The sequence below is a fragment of the Neomonachus schauinslandi genome, chromosome 10, assembly GCF_002201575.2.
Source record: "Neomonachus schauinslandi chromosome 10, ASM220157v2, whole genome shotgun sequence".
Classification (NCBI taxonomy): Eukaryota; Metazoa; Chordata; class Mammalia; order Carnivora; family Phocidae; genus Neomonachus; species Neomonachus schauinslandi.
In genome coordinates this window covers 69554460-69572718 of record NC_058412.1, presented here as the reverse complement: position 1 = coordinate 69572718, position 18259 = coordinate 69554460, and the positions used below count along the sequence as shown (strand labels likewise).

General features: G+C 37.4%; 1 protein-coding gene across 1 annotated transcript in view; it reads right to left on the bottom strand.

The window, feature by feature from the left end:
* NRXN1 (neurexin 1) overlaps positions 1–18259 on the bottom strand; it is a 1112161-nt gene that overhangs the window by 157412 nt on the left and 936490 nt on the right. The window contains 1 exon segment of the mRNA XM_021701263.1: positions 577–748. Within this exon segment, the coding sequence (XP_021556938.1) occupies positions 577–748 (172 nt within the window).

Below are 18259 nucleotides of genomic sequence, written 5' to 3'. Positions count from 1 at the left end.
AAACTCCCATATGGTTATATGACAGTGAAAACAAATTTCAGTTAGTTACATGTTTTTATAACTGGTGATTTATAATACTATATATTGTTCCTTTACTATTTCTCTGTTTGTCCCATGGTCCTCTTGCACCTTTCATGAGCTTCAGCTCTGTACCACCAACAAAGGAACCACCTGGTCCTATTTTCTTTGGAGAAAACTGTGTAATATTCCTTCCCTGAGTTTTAAATTTTAACTTTGTTACTTTTGACAAAGCCTTTCCTTTGTTCAAATGCAAAGATCCAGTAAAAAGAGCTTTGACATGTTGTGCCTTTTATGTGTGCATTTTTTCTGGTTTCACTGATGTCCTGAATTTTGCAAACGATACTGTGTGCCTTCAAGTTCTCCTATAAAATGTCATTTGTACACTGTATCAAGAACAGTTTAGGATAGCATTACATTCACACGATTTTAAAGTCCAATAAATACTTGATGGTTTCTCAGAAAACCCACAATTTGGTGAAACGGAAGCAAAATAGTGCTTTGTTTTCCAGTTTGCTTCCCATAAAATCTTCTCCCAGTACACAGTCACTGGCTTACCTGCAGGGTACCGCTCGATCACTGGCCAGCTGTCCACCTGTAACGTGGCATTGCCACCACTCCTCGTAAAACGGACTACATGGTATTTCCCATCGTTAATGATTGCATTGGACTCCTCAATGGCGATGTCATCTGTTCCAACATTAAATTTAACTCCAATTTTTCCTTGGTGCTGGAAGGGAGGAGGGGACAAAAAGTTGTATGAAGTTATACTGATTAGTCAGCGTTTAACAAGAATTAAGTAAAGGAACAAGACAAGAATGTCCACGCTTGCCACTTTTGTTCAATATAGTATTGGAACTCCTAGCCACAGCAATTAGGCAAGAAAAAGGAATAAAAGCCATCCAAATTGGAAGGAAGAAGTAAAACTGTCACTATTTGCAGATGATACAACATTATATATAGAAACCTAAAAAAACTCCATAAAAAAAACTGTTAGAACTAATAAATGAGTTCAGTAAATTTTCAGGATACAAAATCAATAGACAAAAGTCTCTTGTTTTTCTTTACACTCATAATGAACTATCAGAAGGAGAAATTAAGAAAACAGTTCCATTTACAATTATATCAAAGAGAATAAAATGCATGGGTATAAATTTGACCAAGGAGGTGAAAGACCTGTATATTGAAAACTTTAAGACATTAATAACATGAATTGAAGAAGACACAAATAAATGGAAAGAAATTCCATGTTCATGGATTAGAAGAATTAATATTGTTACAATGTCCCAAAGGATTATACAGATGCAATGCAATCCCTGTTAAAATTCCAGTGGTATTTTTCACAGAAATAGAGCAAAGAATCATAAAATTTGCATGGAACCACAAAAGATCCTGACCAGCCAAACCAATCTCGAGGAAGAAAAACAAAGCTGGAGACATCAGGCTCCCTGATTTCAAACTATATTACAAAGCTATGGTAATTAAAACACTATGGTATTGGTCTTAAAAACAGATACACAGATCAATGAAATAGAATAGAGAGACCAGAAATACACCCAACACATATATGACCAATTAATTTACAACAAAGGAGCCAAGAATTTATAATGGGGGAAGAACAGTCTCTTCAACAAATGGCATTGGGAAAACGGGACAGCCACATGTAAAAGAATGAAACTGGATCACTACCTTACACCATATACAAAAATTAACTTAAAATGTCTTAAAGACTTGAACATAAGACCTGAAACCATAAAAAACCTAGAAGACAACATAGGCAGTATGCTCCTTGATATAGGTCTTGGTGATGATTTTTTTTTGACATCTTATTTTATTTTATTTTATTTTATTTTTATTTTTTATTTTATTTTATTATGTTAATCACCATACATTACATCATTAGTTTTTGATGCAGTGTTCCATGATTCATTGTTTGTGTATAACACGCAGTGCTCCATGCAGAATGTGCCCTCTTTAATATCCATCACCAAGCTAACCCATCCCCCCACCCTCTCCCCTCCAGAACCCTCAGTTTGTTTCTCAGAGTCCATAGTCTCTCATGGTTCATCTCCCCCTCCGAACTACCCCCCTTCATTTTTCCCTTCCTACTATCTTCTTCTTTTTTCTTAACATATAATGTATATTTGTTTCAGAGGTACAGGTCTGTGATTCAACAGTCTTGGTGATGATTTTTTAAAATCTCATACCAAAAGCAAAAATAAATAAGTAGGACTATATCAAACTAAAAAAACTTCACAGCAAAGGAAACCATCAACAAAATGAAAAGACAACCTACTGGATGGGAGAAAATAACTGCAAATCATGTATATGATAAAGTGCTCACATTCAAAATATATAAAGAACTCATACAATTCAACAGTAACAAAACAAACAATCCAATTTAAAAATGAGCAAAGATTTAAATAGACATTTATCCAAATACATACAGATGGCCAACCAGTATATAACAAGATGCTCAACATCATAATCATCAGGAAAATGTAAATTAAATCCACAATGAGATATCACTTCATATCTGTTTGAATGGCTATTATCAAAAGGCAAGAAATAAAAAGTCTTGGTGAGGATTGAAGAAAAGAAAACCCTTTGCACTGTTGATGTGAATGTAAATTGGTACAACCACTATGGAAAACAGTATGGAGGTTCTTTGAACAATTAAAAATAGAACTGTTGGGGCGCCTGGGTGGCTCAGTTGGTTAAGCGACTGCCTTTGGCTCAGGTCATGATCCTGGAGTCCCTGGATCGAGTCCCGCATCGGGCTCCCTGCTCAGCAGGGAGTCTGCTTCTCCCTCTGACCCTCCTGCCTCTCATGCTCTCTGTCTCTCATTCTCGCTCTCTCAAATTAAAAAAAAAAAAATTCTAAAAAAAAAAATAAAAATAGAACTGTTATATGATCCAGCAATTCCACTTCTGGGTATATATCCAAAGGAAACAAAAATACTAATTCGGAAAGATATATGCACCTCGTGTTCACTGCAGCAATATTTATAATAGCCAAGATATGGAAACAACCTACAGATCCATAGATGGATGAATGAATAAAGAAATCATGGTAATATAATGGAATATTATTCAGCCATTAAAAATGACATCTTGCCATTTGCAACAACATAGATGGACCTCAAGGGCATTATGGACCTCAAGGGCATTATGCTAAGTGAAGTAAGAGAGAGAATGACAAATACTGTATGATCTCTCTTATATGTGGGATTTAAAACAAGCAAACAACACACCAAGTTTGTAGACACAGAGAATAGATTAGTGACTGTAAGAGGCAGGGGATGAGGGGTGGAAGAAATGGGTGAATTGTTGTTTTTTCCAGTTTAGCTTAAATAAATTAAATAAAAAGTAAAAGCAGAGATTCAGAGATAAATCTGTGTGTGTGTGTGTGTATATATATATATTTATATAATATCACGTGTGTGTGTGTGTGTGTGTGTGTAGTCACTTCCCTCAAGACAGTCATGGTTCAGTTAAGTTCATCTTGGGTTCTTTTCATAACTATATATTATTTAGGTCCTCTACAAGGCATTTTCTCTTGTCATGTTGTTACCCCCCACTCACCTTCCTAGTCCCTGTTCTAGGAAACCACAACTTTAAACAAAAAAATTACATACAGTGTCTTGTTCAAGAACATGATTCAGGCAACAACTGCTTTTCTCCAATTTTACTTTTGAAAAATTCATGTACTAGAAGCAAGATTCTTGACATTTGGGTCAATCTGGAGCATCTCTTTCATGGATGATTGATATGCCAATAAAAACACTTTCAAGAGGACTCCCAGAGGTTGCCACAAAAAAGGTGCACAGCGGCCTGTGTGGAAGGGCATCCTGTCATGTCTCTAACATAGTTCCTTTACTCCACTCTTTCCATCCCCCCCCTTCAAAAGGCTTGAAATTATCTATTTTATGAGACTGACGTGCTGCCCACTGCGCTAAGAAGGCACCTGAAATTATCTATTTTAATAACTGGTAAAATTGCAGCAATTAAGTCTGTTTAGAGCCAAATGATAAATACTCATAATAGAGGAAAGCATTCTCAAGGTTATGGGGCACACGGACAGGCATTTAGTGAGTACAGTTTCTTAGTCTTTATTCACAAAAACAGTCATCAAATGTTAAGAGCCTGAAATTTACTCAATTTCTTTTTACAGATGATGAAACTATGACACAGGATGGTATAATGACTTGTTCAAGGTCAGGTAACTTAATAGACAGGTAGTAGAACTAGAATTCAGTCCCTCATTTTTGGTTTCTATCTAAGCCAAGATGCAGTTATCTACAATTAACTTCCTTTCTGAATTATGCAAAGCAGCATTAAAATCATTCTAAATGCAAAGTTTGTTGCTGTTAACTCTAGAATGTCATACTATGAGATAGCAAAGAGAACAGTGTGCTTATGTCCTCTGCTTCTGAGAACCATTCTCTAACAGCAGGGCCGTCAGCTCGACCATGAGCTCAGCTGATTTGTAAAGCATATGGATTTGCCCTTAATCAGGTGCACAGAATACCCACACTGCAGGTCCCCCTCAGAGTACATAACCTCAAACTGTCTTCAGCTCATCTTTCAACAAACCTCAGTTGAGAGGAACAACATGGGGGAAGAGGGGTCTAAAGGATATAAAATCTATCCATTCCTGTAGAAATTTATAATCAGAATATCAGAAAATCTGAAGATTTGGACCACATCCTCTTAACCTCTCACTGGATTCCCATCATTGAACTAGGTGGCAAGAATATGGCATCGGCTTACACTCAGAGTTATTTTAAGAAAATCTTGTACAAAACCGCATCAACTAAATGGAAGTATCTGAAGATGCTATTTGGGACATTTGCTCATTGTACCCTTCATATTGATATGCAAAAGGTTCACGTTTTTCTTTTTCCGCTTCTTACTATCTATAAAGGATCTCTTTTTTATAATAAGTGAGTATGGACTTTAAATTGTGTATTTTGTTTTGGGCTTGATGGGCAATATGACTTAAAGTCATATTTCCTTTTTAACTTTGGTTCTTGGGAAACTCATAATCAAAGAGTAGAGCAACTTTAAAAGCTACATAGACTTCAGGTGTATTGTTTTCCTCTAGACTTATTTTTAATGTCTACCATATTTCTTATAATCCCTCTTTTAAAATATATACCATTATAAGGCATTTGGGTTTTCTGTAGAATCATTCCAGGGATAAACAAACAGCAGGATTCTCATGAAAACTAAAATTTTATGCAAGGTACTGTGGAGATGTTTTTTAGACATTTTTTTTCCGCACAGGTCTTTTGTGCAAGCAACCATTATTTCCTGATTTTGGTAGAATTCCAATTTGCTCATTTTCAGTAAATTATTTCACGTGGTATATATTTTTAACACATGCATGATATAGCTCCATGGGGGGGAAAAGTTAAGAACCTTATTTAAGAGATTTGTTGTTATCTTTATTTAACAAACACCGTTATAGTGTTCTGAGGACTTTACAAATATTAACGCTGGTATTTCTCATAACAGCCACATGAGAAAGGTACTATTTTGTCTCCATGTGACAGATGAGGAAACTATAGCAGAGTGATTAGGTAACTTGGCTAAGGTCAGACAGCTAGAAAGAGAAAAGCTGTGATTCAGACCCAAGCAGTCTCGCTCTAGAGTTTGTGCTCCTAATGATTACACTAGGCTGAATTTTTTTTTTCTGTATTTATTTATTTACTTTTAATTTTTTTTTTACTATGTTATGTTAATCACCATACATTACATCGTTAGTTTTTGACGTAGTGAATTTGAGGAATATTGGGTCATCCTATAACTGCAGTTAGTAGATTTGGTTAATCTAGGTGTCCTTTGCTACTGTTTTATCTTTCCTGCTAGAGTAGGAGCACCACCAGGCCTCATACTGTGCTTTGAAGAATGTACATATGTATCAATCAATATGTGTTTAAAATAATTTTATAGGGGACAGTAGCAACTGATTTGTAGATGTTATAGAATGTTAAAATGGACTATTTTTTTCTCAATTTCAGCTGCAATTTTGAGATGATAATAAGTCAAAAAACAGATTGCTACTTCTATTCTACAAAATAAGGTACCAGACTTGCAAAGGAGAACACTGACAACTGTTTTTGGGACCCTGAATTAAGTACCTATTTTCAGATCATTAAAGAGGCGAGAAAGCCCAAGAAGAGATGGATAACTGGAGGAGGATTTTTGGAGACAACTAGGCTGTGCTGTGATTTGTATGGAAGGTTACTTTCCCCTTACCTCAAGTGCAGGGGAAAGTGACTTCAAGGAAACATCTCAGAAAGTTTGAGCTCGTCTCCTAGAACTTGGGGCAATGGTTGGGGTAGTTAGCAATCCCACTTGCTCCTTCTTGGGTTTGGACTGTTGTTTGAGAAATCATCAAGTGAGGGGACTGTGGTTGGCTGATGCTCTGATACCAGAGCAAAGACATATTACTGCACCTGTGTATCAGAGCTTGTTAGAACAAATGACACGTGAGCACTGCCCACAGACCATGGGTTAGAGGGCCAGCACAGAACTGTGTTGTATCACATCCGAGAGGGCCACTGGTAGGGATGGGGTGGGGGGTGGTAAGTGGTGAAGACAACTCAAGAGAAAGAACCTGAAGTTGCAGTGGTGGATGGTCAGGTACTAAGGCAGAAATCCTAGATAACCACATGAAGGAGGTGCATTTACCTACCTCAAGGGAATTGCAGGTAAAGAAGGTCCAATGATGTGGTTAAAAGCACTAAAGAACCCACTAAAATGCTCCCTAAAAGTGTCCCCTGAGTCAGTTTTCAGTATAGGCTAAACCCAGCTAGATGGCTTCTCTCGGATTAGCCAAGATCAAAAAGGATCTTATCTCCTCTTCCTTTTCCTGCTTCATGTCTGGAAGAGTCAGGAAGGAAGGAAAGAAGCAAACATCACTGAAACAAGAGGATAAACAACCCCATCCCCTCATCCCCTCATCCCAAACAACTAGCAGCTCCAAGGCAGCCCAAGCAGGGCTAATAAACTGGCTTTGACTGAAATTGTACTTATTATTACAAAGGAGTGAACTCAAGTTACTTTCTATGAGTAAAGATGAGTGGATGACTTTTTTACTATCCAAGAGTGGCAAAAGTAGTATTGAGACTTTCCCTGGACTTCCCTGGAGTCAAAAAGAAATATTCCACAGGACACCAGATTTAAATTCCTGTTGCATTGTAGGAATCAGCTCTTTCAACATAACAAGTGTGTGAAGATATTCCTGTTGCATTGTAGGAATCAGCCCTTTCAACATAACAAATGCATGAAGATATTTGTTATTCTGGAGTTGTCCACTGTTCTAGGGTTTCTTCTATTACAGACATGTTTCTTATCCCAGGAAAGACTGAAAGAAATTCTTAAAGTTCCCTACTTGTTCTGATAGGAAGGCCACAATAGTCTCTTATTATCAGAGTTCTAATTATTAACGAGATTCAAGTTCAGTGAACAGAAGCATTACAATGCTAAAGGTATAAAATGTACAAACTGAAAAAAAATCCTTTTACTTTGTCCCTAACTTTTTCAGCAAAATGAAATGTAAAATGCATATTTTCTAGGATATAAAAATCCCCAGATTCTGCAGGGATTCATTTCTTGCAACATAATAAAAAAACTATTAAGGAACAATGAGGCTTGGTGATGCTTGGAGAGTTTCTGACTTTTAATCTATGTCCATCTTTTCCTGGATATGTTGATTTGGTCCTTTGACTTCCAAAACCTTTAATATTTCATGAATTCAAACTCTAGTCAGCTAGAACAGAACTGAATACCACCAAAGTAGGTTCAGACAACAGACTCCACATGAAATCAGACATAATTTGCCCGACCCAGGGTGCATCAAGCCATAGAGTCCATTTTTTCCCTGAAAACAAATGAATTAAAAACGCACATAAAAGGGCACCTGAGTTGCACAAGTGGTTAAGTATCCGACTCTTTGACTCTTGGTTTCGGCTCAGGCCATGATTTCATGGTTGTGAGATCAGAGCCTCTGTCAGGCTCCGCACTCAGCTGTCTGCTTAGGACTCTCTCTCTCTCTATCCCTCCTCAATTGCGACCCCTCCCTCCCCCAGCTCGCACTCACTCTCTCTCTTTAAAATAAATAATGGGGTGCCTGGGTGGCTCAGATGGTTAAGCGTCTGCCTTCACCTCAGGTCATGATCCCAGGGTCCTGGGATCGAGCCCCACATCACATCCGGCTCCTGGCTCAGCGAGGAGCCTGCTTCTCCCTCTCCCTCTGCTTCTCTCCCTGCTCATGCTTTCTCTCTCTCTCTCTCTGTATCTCTGTGTCTCAAATGAATAAATAAAATCTTTAAAAAAATAAAATAAAATAAAATAAAATAAAATAAAATAAAAATAAAATAAATACATCCCCTCCCATATTGACAGAATAGCAAGTCATTTCAATTATATAAACAATAAAACTCACTAAACTTTCTTGCCAATGGATAATTACAATTTAGAAGAATCCATTTCAAATTCTTATTCTCTGGGATTAAATGTGATTGTCTCTGGCAAATTCTCATGAATATCGTATTAGCAAAACCAGCAGTAATTTCACTGGACATGTACTGATCTTTCAGCATTGTATCTTCCTTGAAATAGATAACTGGCTCACATATAATTTCAAAAATCTATTATGAGAATATCAGTAACAAGGCATTTATAATTTAATGAAGTCTTTCCATGGATTCATTAAATAAATAGTGACAAAGGTAATTATTGATTTTTTCTCACAAAAGCTCATTTCTGAATAAGGATTATATTATTAAACCAAGTTAAAAGGAAACATGAAAGATGACACTGGAAAGTTCTAGCAAGTGGCACCACAGTTTCATGCACCTTTTAATTCCATCTGTAATCACATATTCGCTTGAAAATATTTATTTTAACGAAGATTATGATTTAATGGTGTACTTGATATCTTTGGCATACTTCAAGCAAGATGTCTGTATGTTACAGATGCAGATCTATTTCAATCTCTATGCATACAAAATAGGTAAAACAGAATAGAGGTCTTCCTATCTGGTAGAGACTGTGTTTACCAATCTAGATATATTTTTGCTCTAGTTCCCTCAACCTGGACCTGAGCTGGAAATGCACTACCACCTCCCCCTAAATAAAATGCACACACATCATCATCATTTCAAGAACAAGAAGGTACTGCTGCCTTGTCTCCCACTTTTCCCACTGGATAATATTTTTTATTCATTTAGCTAATAAAAAGTGGAATATATGACATGCATCTTGCATTGGGCTAAATGTGTAGACAGTACAAACAATTAAAGTGCGTTCTCTGTCCCACAGGAAGCTTTCAATCAAATCAAGACGACAAGTCATGCATGCAAATATTTACACCCATAAACCAGTTGAGGGAGCGGCAAGGAGGAGCAGGGTGCACTGTGGGGAATGGTTCTCAAGGGCCTCAAGAAGCCTCTGAATGTGTGGCAGGAGTAAGTTAGCATGTAGACAGCTGTAATACAGCTGGTGGATACCAAAGACACTCAGGGACACAGAAGATATCTTCCCTTTGTCTCGCATCTCGTTCCAGGGCCTGCACCCCAGAGTCCTCGCTGTGTGCAACACATTGAGCTCTAGACGATTTATCACTTAAAACTCCCAGCCAACCCGAAGGCTGAGTGCTATTTTTTCTGTCTACTCTGAGAGTTAAACTAACGTGTCCCAAATCATAATGCTAATAAACATCAGTGCTGGGACCTGACCATGGTGGAGGGGCTTTCTAAAAAAGAATGACTTCGATGGTGTCCATATTCTGGGAAAAGATCTTGAAGCCAAGGTATGCTCACAGGACTGAGTCAGGAATAGGGCATCTTTCTTTTTGGCTAATTACATTTCATAGCACCACAGAGCAGGGAACCAGAAGTGGGAGAGATCATCAGTGATGCCACTTCAGAAAGATCTCATTTAGGGGTAAGACATTCTAAGAAAACAGTATTTTCATTTTCCCATCCGATCTCCATTAAGGGTAGTAAGCCTTTTCTAATCTGTCTCCTTTCTACAGAATGTAGAGTTCCTTTGGTCCATGAAACTATATCCTGGACAGTGACACACCCTCCTCAAGGCTTACACGCATCTCTTGGTCCTCAAAGTATCTAATACTCTGTGAAAGCCTGTGACAATCCTCCCTCTGGTACTTCTGTAGGTGTTGGTTTTTATGCATCTGTTTTAATGTCTCAACTATATTATAGAGAACTTGAGAGTAGGAAAAAATACTGACTTAAGCCTCATTGTATCCTTCACAGCACTTTGCAGACCACTTGTACATTTGTAATTTTCCAAAACTCTTTCACATACAATTTTCTCTTTTTAATTGAGATATAGTATCACGTATCATAAAATGTGCCCTTTTAAAATATATGCTTCAGTGGTTTTAGTATATCCACAAGGTTGTGCAACCATCACCAGTATTTAATTTCAGAACATTTTCATCACACCACAATTTCCTTTTGATGAGATAATGCATATAAAGTTCTTAGCACTCTTATGGATACTCTGCACCAATGAGCTATATTATTATTATTGCTCCTATTATTATTATTCTTACATTTGGAAAACATTGTTTTGCTTCTTAGTAAGTTGATGGAAGTTAATTAAAATAATGCTTCAATTATATAGCCATTACAGTTTAGTTAGGATACATAGTATCTCACTGATCTTCACAACACTTGTGAAACACCATGTCTATTTTATAAATTGAGAAGCTGAAACTCAAAAAGGCCAAGACTTGACCAAAGTCAGAGCATCTACCTACCAGGTCGCTTAAGAGAGAAGATTCTAAAATCTAATCATGCTCACTTATGGGATACACTGTCCTGCCATTGGTTGTACTGAAGCAGAGACTGCTTGATTAGGCACCTCCATGTCTCCTCCCACTTCAGTGATACTGTAACTCTATGAAAAGCCTACTTGAATGGCGAAGCATGTAGCACGTGCACATGCACACACACAATTTAGAAAATACTAGTCAGTGGGGCTAGTGGGTGGCTCAGTTGGTTAAGCGACTGCCTTCGGCTCGGGTCATGATCTTGGAGTCTCGCATCGGGCTCCCTGCTCAGCAGGGAGTCTGCTTCTCCCTCTGACCCTCCCCCCCTCTCATGCTCGCTCTCTCTCACTCTCTCTCTCAAATAAATGAAAATCTTAAAAGAAAAATAAAAGATTTTTTTAAAAAGAAAATACTAGTTTTTTGAAATACATCAAAGACACTGAAATCTGAATGTGAGTTTTAGTTTTTTCAAAATTTATAAAATAGATGAACTGTAGCATTTTATTATATGTTTAAATCAGGAATTCTCTAATTTGGGAAGGGCAGGGGGAATATCCCACTAGGTCAATGTCTCAGAGTAACCTGGCATACCTTTGTAAGTCATATGTGTTCTTTCCTAAGAAGTTATGACTCCTTCACTCCAGCAGGGATGGAGGGACTTGTCTTTATGAGCAAGAACTTTTGCCTTGCCAGGTATATAGAACTTAGTGTTGCGAAGTGAGAAGGGTCAAGGAGTTCTTTCAAGGATGGATAGACGCTGAGTTCCAAAGACAACACCAAGTGTTTTTAATGCCTTCCTTTCCTCATATTATCCGTCTTTAGAGGAAATTAAATCAAGAATCAAAACAATATTAGGTGAAACTAGCCCATTAAGTGACTGGCTCATATATCTGAAAGGGGCAATAACAATGTGGATATTTGGAGATTGTCTCTATTTTGTTCGTTTCACCAGTTGAATCAAAACTAGATTATCCTTTATATTTGGAAAGATCTTCTTGAACCCTTATGAAGTTCTCCATAGTGGCCATGGGTCCAGACATCAAGCCTTTTTCGTTGTACTTTCCTGTGGTCCAAACAGCACATCTCTGCATGATATCATGCGCAATAAAGAATGAAATAAAGCTATCTGATGCTCTTGGGAATCAAAATCATCTCATTGGGATCGTTAATTCTGTATTCCTATCCACTGTAGAAATACTCATCTTTAAATGTGTCCTTATATATAAAGAATGTGTTCCGTGATCAAGAATCTTCCCCCAAATAATAATTTTAAAAACCCAGAAATCAAACAGAGCAAAAAAAAGGCATTGGCTGGTGGCCTATGCAAGGTTCATAATATTTCAATGGTAATATATCTGGTTTGGGTACTTAGCCTATGGCATCATGACAAATTCCTTAGATCTGTGCAAGAAAAGCTAAGATCCACACTGGTAAAGTTTAGCTTTGTTCAAAGTGCAGTGAGCTGATCAGATACAGCTTGTGGTGTTTTTTTGTTGTTGTTGTTGTTTTAAGTTTTTTGATTTGTCTTTTTACTGCTGTTTTAAAACCCTTGGTCAGGTGTTAAATTAGCTTTGCTCACATTTTACAGTCATTCAGGAAACTGTGTGCAATAAACATTGTGTTTCAAGTGCTGATTAAAACCACAACCTTTGTTTCTCGGCTTTTCTCTGATTCCTTGTCTTTGGGCCATTACCCTGCTTATTATTACCTCCACCAGGAACCGGATAGGCAAAGGACATTTGGCTCTATCAATTCTGCTAGCTGTTGGCATTTCTATGTAAAAAGGTTTCTCTATAAAAAAGGCTTGGGATTATTTGTGGATTTCATTTATTTGTTATATCCCAGGACCATTATTTTTGTGGAGAGCTGACTATATAATTACAGTCGACTCTAATGTTCCAAATTTCCATAGCACAGAGTACCACATTTTTCAGACAAATAGACAAAACATCTTTGGAAGGTGATTTTAGTCCTCTGTATGGTGAATGCTACCTCAGTAACTAGGTTTTAAGCAAAATAAAATTAGCCTTTGTATTTTTTTAAATATTAAAAAAATATCAAGAGATAAATGCAATTATTTTTAATGCTTCAGTTGATAAATGTTTATGAGCTATACATGAAATGAAAAGGTCAGTATGGAAGGGATAACATTTTTTAAAGTTGTGTTTGGTGAATAGTGACTTGCAACCAGAATAAAAATAATAACAAGATAATATTTTCAAGTGTGTTTGATGGACTGACTTTTTAATAATGCTATCTTGGTTTTCACAAGCCTCAAGCAGAGCCCTAACTGAAATGTATTCCAAGAGAAAAGCTAACGATGCTACCTTTCTCCTTTTCTTTCTTATTGACTTCTAGTCCAGGACTACCTGTCTGACGTCTTCGGGAAAAGCAAATGTGTGCATATGGGCAGAGAAAAGCATTCGCCAAAGACTATTTTCTATAGAATCAGCAAGGCTCTATTATTCCCAGCATAGCAAGTAATAATTTCTGCAGCCTTCAGTTTATGTGTGTGATTTTGGCACAACAGAGTTTTCAGAAGAGCATATAGAATCTCTAAGGTTGAAACTCCTGAAGATTATGATCTTTCTTCAAACACTAATATTGCCACAAAAATAAAATATAAAAAAATAAAATAAAATAATGTTGAGAAATGATTTTCAAGTGCCTATTAGGTGCAGGGTATTTCTCAAAACACTATACCACTCTTTCTAGGGCTCAAAATTTTTTAAATGTATTTGTTGGTTGTGTTTATTTTTTAATTTTTTAAAAAAATTTATTTATTATTTTTGGGGGGGGGTGGAGTGAGATAGAGAAAAAATCAGAGGGGGGAGGATCAGAGGGAGAAGCAGACTCCCCACTGGGCGGGGAGCCCGAGGAAGGACTTGATGCTGGACTCGATCCTGAGAATCCAGGATCATAACCTGAGCCGAAGGCAGATGCTTAACTGACTCAGCCACCCAGGCTCCCATGTTGGTTGTGTTTAAATACATTAATTTCCCTAAACTAACTACATGATTTTCTTGCATAAATGACACTAAAATTTTGGAAAAATCTTAACACGTTTTGTCCTCAACAATCATTCATGCATTCATTCATTCATTCAACAAATACAAACAGACTTCTTACTATGCTGACATTTTGCTAAGTTCCGAATAAACAGTGGTTAACAAAACAGGTGGCACTGCTGCCCACATGAAGCTTAAGACTTGAATTATCTCTTTCTACATTAAAATTCATATTAGCATATAAAGTGTGCTAAGTGTCAAGAAGGAAAAGAGCAGATGTTACAAGAGGCACTGAGTGGTTAAGGAAAGCCTCTTTGAGGAGCTAAAGATGAGAAGAAATCAATAATGTCAGAATAAGAGTTTGCCAGGCAGAGAAAAGAGTGTGTGCACAGGCGTCGAGGAACAAAAATATATAGATATAAAGACAGATGCCTTTATGTACAAATGTAGATACAGATATAAATAGATGGATTCTTCATAGAAGCAGAGATATGTCAATTATATGAATATATGTAGGTATTATCCAGAAAGTTCATCTAGGAGATAAAAGTAGGTTATGAAACTATGTATAAAAAACCCAAAAATCTGGGGCGCCTGGATGGCTCAGTCGTTGGGCGTCTGCCTTCGGCTCAGGTCATGATCCCAGGGTCCTGGGATCAAGCCCCACATCGGGCTCCCTGCTTGGCGGGAAGCCTGCTTCTCCCTCTCCCGCCCCCCTGCTTGTGTTCCCTCTCTCGCTGCGCCTCTCTCTGTCAAATAAATAAAATCTTAAAAAAAAAAATCTATCATTTGCACAAATAAAGCAATTGGAAAATAGCTAAACACACTTAAAAGATCTTCCAATCTAAGAATGGAAAAATATTGATATAAATATAGAACCAGGGGCGCCTGGGTGGCTCAGTTGGTTGGGGACTGCCTTCGGCTCAGGTCATGATCCTGGAGTCCCTGGATCGAGTCCCGCATCGGGCTCCCTGCTCGGCGGGGAGCCTGCTTCTCCCTCTGACCCTCCCCCCTCTCATGTGCTCTCTCTCTCTCATTCTCTCTGTCTCAAATGAATGGATAAAATCTTTAAAAAAATATATATATATATAGAACCAAACTGTATGCATCTTGACATTTATCTAGTTGTTTGTTCCTAAGTTTCATTTATCAATGTGCTTTATGAAATAAAATATATAAAGACTTTTTGAATCAACAGGGACTCACCACATTTTCCAAAAGTCATTTGCTTCTACAATGTCAAAAATGATTCATCATTCTATGCTTATATTTCAAGGCTAATGTAACACATTTAGTTACTTTGTGGGTAGAATGTCTTGTTAACTTATTTCTCTAGAGAGCCTTTTTATCTTAAGATGTAGCAAGAGTTCTCCGTACATTTGCCACCTTAAACATACTGTTTGAAATTACCAGACTAGTATTTTAAGTACCCTCCACAAACTAGTTAAAGAAGGAAAAATTTTCACCTTTGACCCTTTTACCTCCCTGTTCACCTGGAAGGGAAAATGAACAAGGTTCAATACCCATGTCCCTAAAATGTATTTTTCTGGGTAATGAATTTCAAACAAGAGAAGGAATTCATCCCATCCTACTTCTGGAAAAATTTCAAATAAATGAAGTCAAAATATGAGTTTTTCCTATAATTTGGCCAAGAATTCTGAAGACAAAAACACACAAAGTACTCAAATGTAAATAATTCATAAACATTTGAACCTGTGATAAATGTTCATTGCTATCTTCTTGAGAGTAGTAACCAGTGGAGGTTCCCTGAGGTCATCCCTTCTTACTGTTTACCTTGAAGAGCCAGAGGATATTTTGAGAAGACTATGGATTCTGATAAGAGGGTAAACATAGACTGTAAGATAAATATCTGGAACTAAGTCAAATTATCGGCCCTCTATAAAGGAACACATGCTCTCTCTCTCCCTCTCTTCCTCACTGCTTTGTCATACTAGCCTTTCATTTCCATGAATGTACCATAATCTGTCCCATCTTAGGATCTTTGCTATTCTGTTTCTGTCTCGTTACCTCCTTCCTTGCTTCCTCCATCTTCAAATGATGGATCCCCTATATTTTGGGGGAAAAAGAACCTTGAGGACTTCAGAGTGGAGCTGGGCATCAAATCTGCTAAGCAAAATACAAGGCTTATCTATGGAAATGCCCTTTTATGGAGCAAAAACTGATTAATGTTCACCCACTGAAGTATAAAAGACACTTTAAGGTCTGTCCTGGCAATACTTGAAAAGCCAGCGCCGTATAGGAAGGCCACGTCTCATCTGATTAACGGTATTCTTCGATGGACTTGGGTTATCCGTGACAAACCTTTAATCATTAAATATCACAGCAAGATTGATATGTTGTGATTCACATCCAATTTATACACGTACCCTTCTTCAAAATGAACACAACCAAACCTAACTAAGAAGGTAAAAATCCACTGAGAAATTAATTATTAATATCATTCTAAGGCCAAATGGGAACCATAGCTAACTTATTCACTGTTTTGTTATATCAGCGCCAAACTTCCCATATGAGTGTGGATACAGAGGAAGGGCTATATTTGGCAGCAGGTGCATGGTGATGATGATGATGATGGCGATGGTGGTGGTCACGGTGAAAACAGCTACCCTGCTTGAATACTTGCTATGTGCCAGGCACTCCTTCTAAGCAGTTTACAGGAGATAATGCACTAAAATATACAATATTATTTCCAGTTATTTGATGAGGAAGCTGAGTCTCAAAATGTTTATTGACTTAACCCCAATCCTGCCTAACCTGCCTAAGAAGTGTGAAAGCTGTGATTTGGTCTTAAGCAATCTGGTTCCATATTGTATATGCTTAGCCATACCAGTGTGCCTCTCAGAAGGAGTCCAAGATGCTAAGAAGAGATTACCATTTAGGTGTGATATCAGTAAACCTCTTGGGAAGAGAGAGTAGTCAACATCCTTCTATTGTATATACCAAGCAATGTATTGATTACTTTGCAAACCTTCACTCCTTTAATCCTCATAATAACTCTTATTTGTCAGCCTTACAATCATCATGTTGAGCATATCTGAAACTCAAAGCAAGTAGGAGAATTCTCTAAAGTCAGAACTAAAATATCATTAAGTTACATCCAACAGGGGTGCCTGGGTGGCTCAGCCGTTTAGCGTCTGCCTTTGGCTCAGGTCATGATCCCAGGGTCCTGGGATCGAGTCCCACATCAGGTTCCTTGCTCGGCAGGGAAGCCTGCTTCTCCCTCTCCCACTCCCCCTGCTTGTGTTCCCTCTCTTGCTGTCTCTCTCTCTCTCAAAAAAAAATAAATAAACAATCTTTAAAAAAAAAAAAAAGGTTACATCCAACACAGGTCTATCTAGTTTCAAACTCATGTCTTTCAACCACTTCATCCAATTTGCCTCTGAACATTCTTCAAGACCCACTGGAAATAGAAGAGGCCACAAGAGAGTATCCTGAGGCCTCTAAAGCCTTATCATTTTATGAGGCTTATGACAAGTTTATGACAAACTTGCCAAGGTAAGAGTGGGTAGAGCACAGCAACTCTTCTTTCATGGGCATTAAATTAGTCCAGGGGTTCAGAATTACTAGCAGGCTAAATCTTCAGCCACACTAGGGCCACAGCAGATTTTCTCATACTTCAGGAGCCCTCTGAATAGAAATGGAAGCATTACCCTTTAGATTTAGATATAAGTCTGAATGTCACCAGATGCTGAAAAACTCTATGGAGGAACACTTGGAAAAATGGCCATTGTCTTTCCTCTTTCCCCACTTGCCTGCATCCCTGTTTTTCTCTAACATCTTTTTTCCCCCTCACAGCTAATAGATTTCTTTAAATCATTTTTAGTATTAGTTGTCATTTTGGGAAGATGTGCTTCAAACTTTCAACCAAATCCAATAGACTATGTCATCACCATAACAAAGCCAGTCATGAATTTTTTCTGCTAAACAAAATGTGACTCAGGTGGAAAGGAAATGAGAAACTTAGTTGTAGTTTCCCCTAGTGATATACCTAATATATAAAGAGAAATATTAACAACTTTCCAGCAGGTCAAGGCTTCCAAATGTCACAATCAATAATCAAATAGATATAGATCTGAATTTTGTAACCAGTTTGTATCAAACTGGCATGTATCAAAAAAAGCTTTGTACAGTACTGTTATATGAAACCTTTAAATGGTTTTAGAAGAAATGAAATAAAGTATCATTATTTTTATATCACAATAGTATAGATAATTTAATAAGTAGTGTTGCTGAACTTTGAAATATGAATTGGCCCAATGGAAGTATTTTTCTTTTATAATTTTCAACTTAGTTAACTTTCCAGGTCGTGATTAGAAATGTTATTAGTCTTGTTTCTTATCCTATCTCATTTAACCCCTCTCTTAAAAATAAATTTAAAAAATATATATATATATATATATAC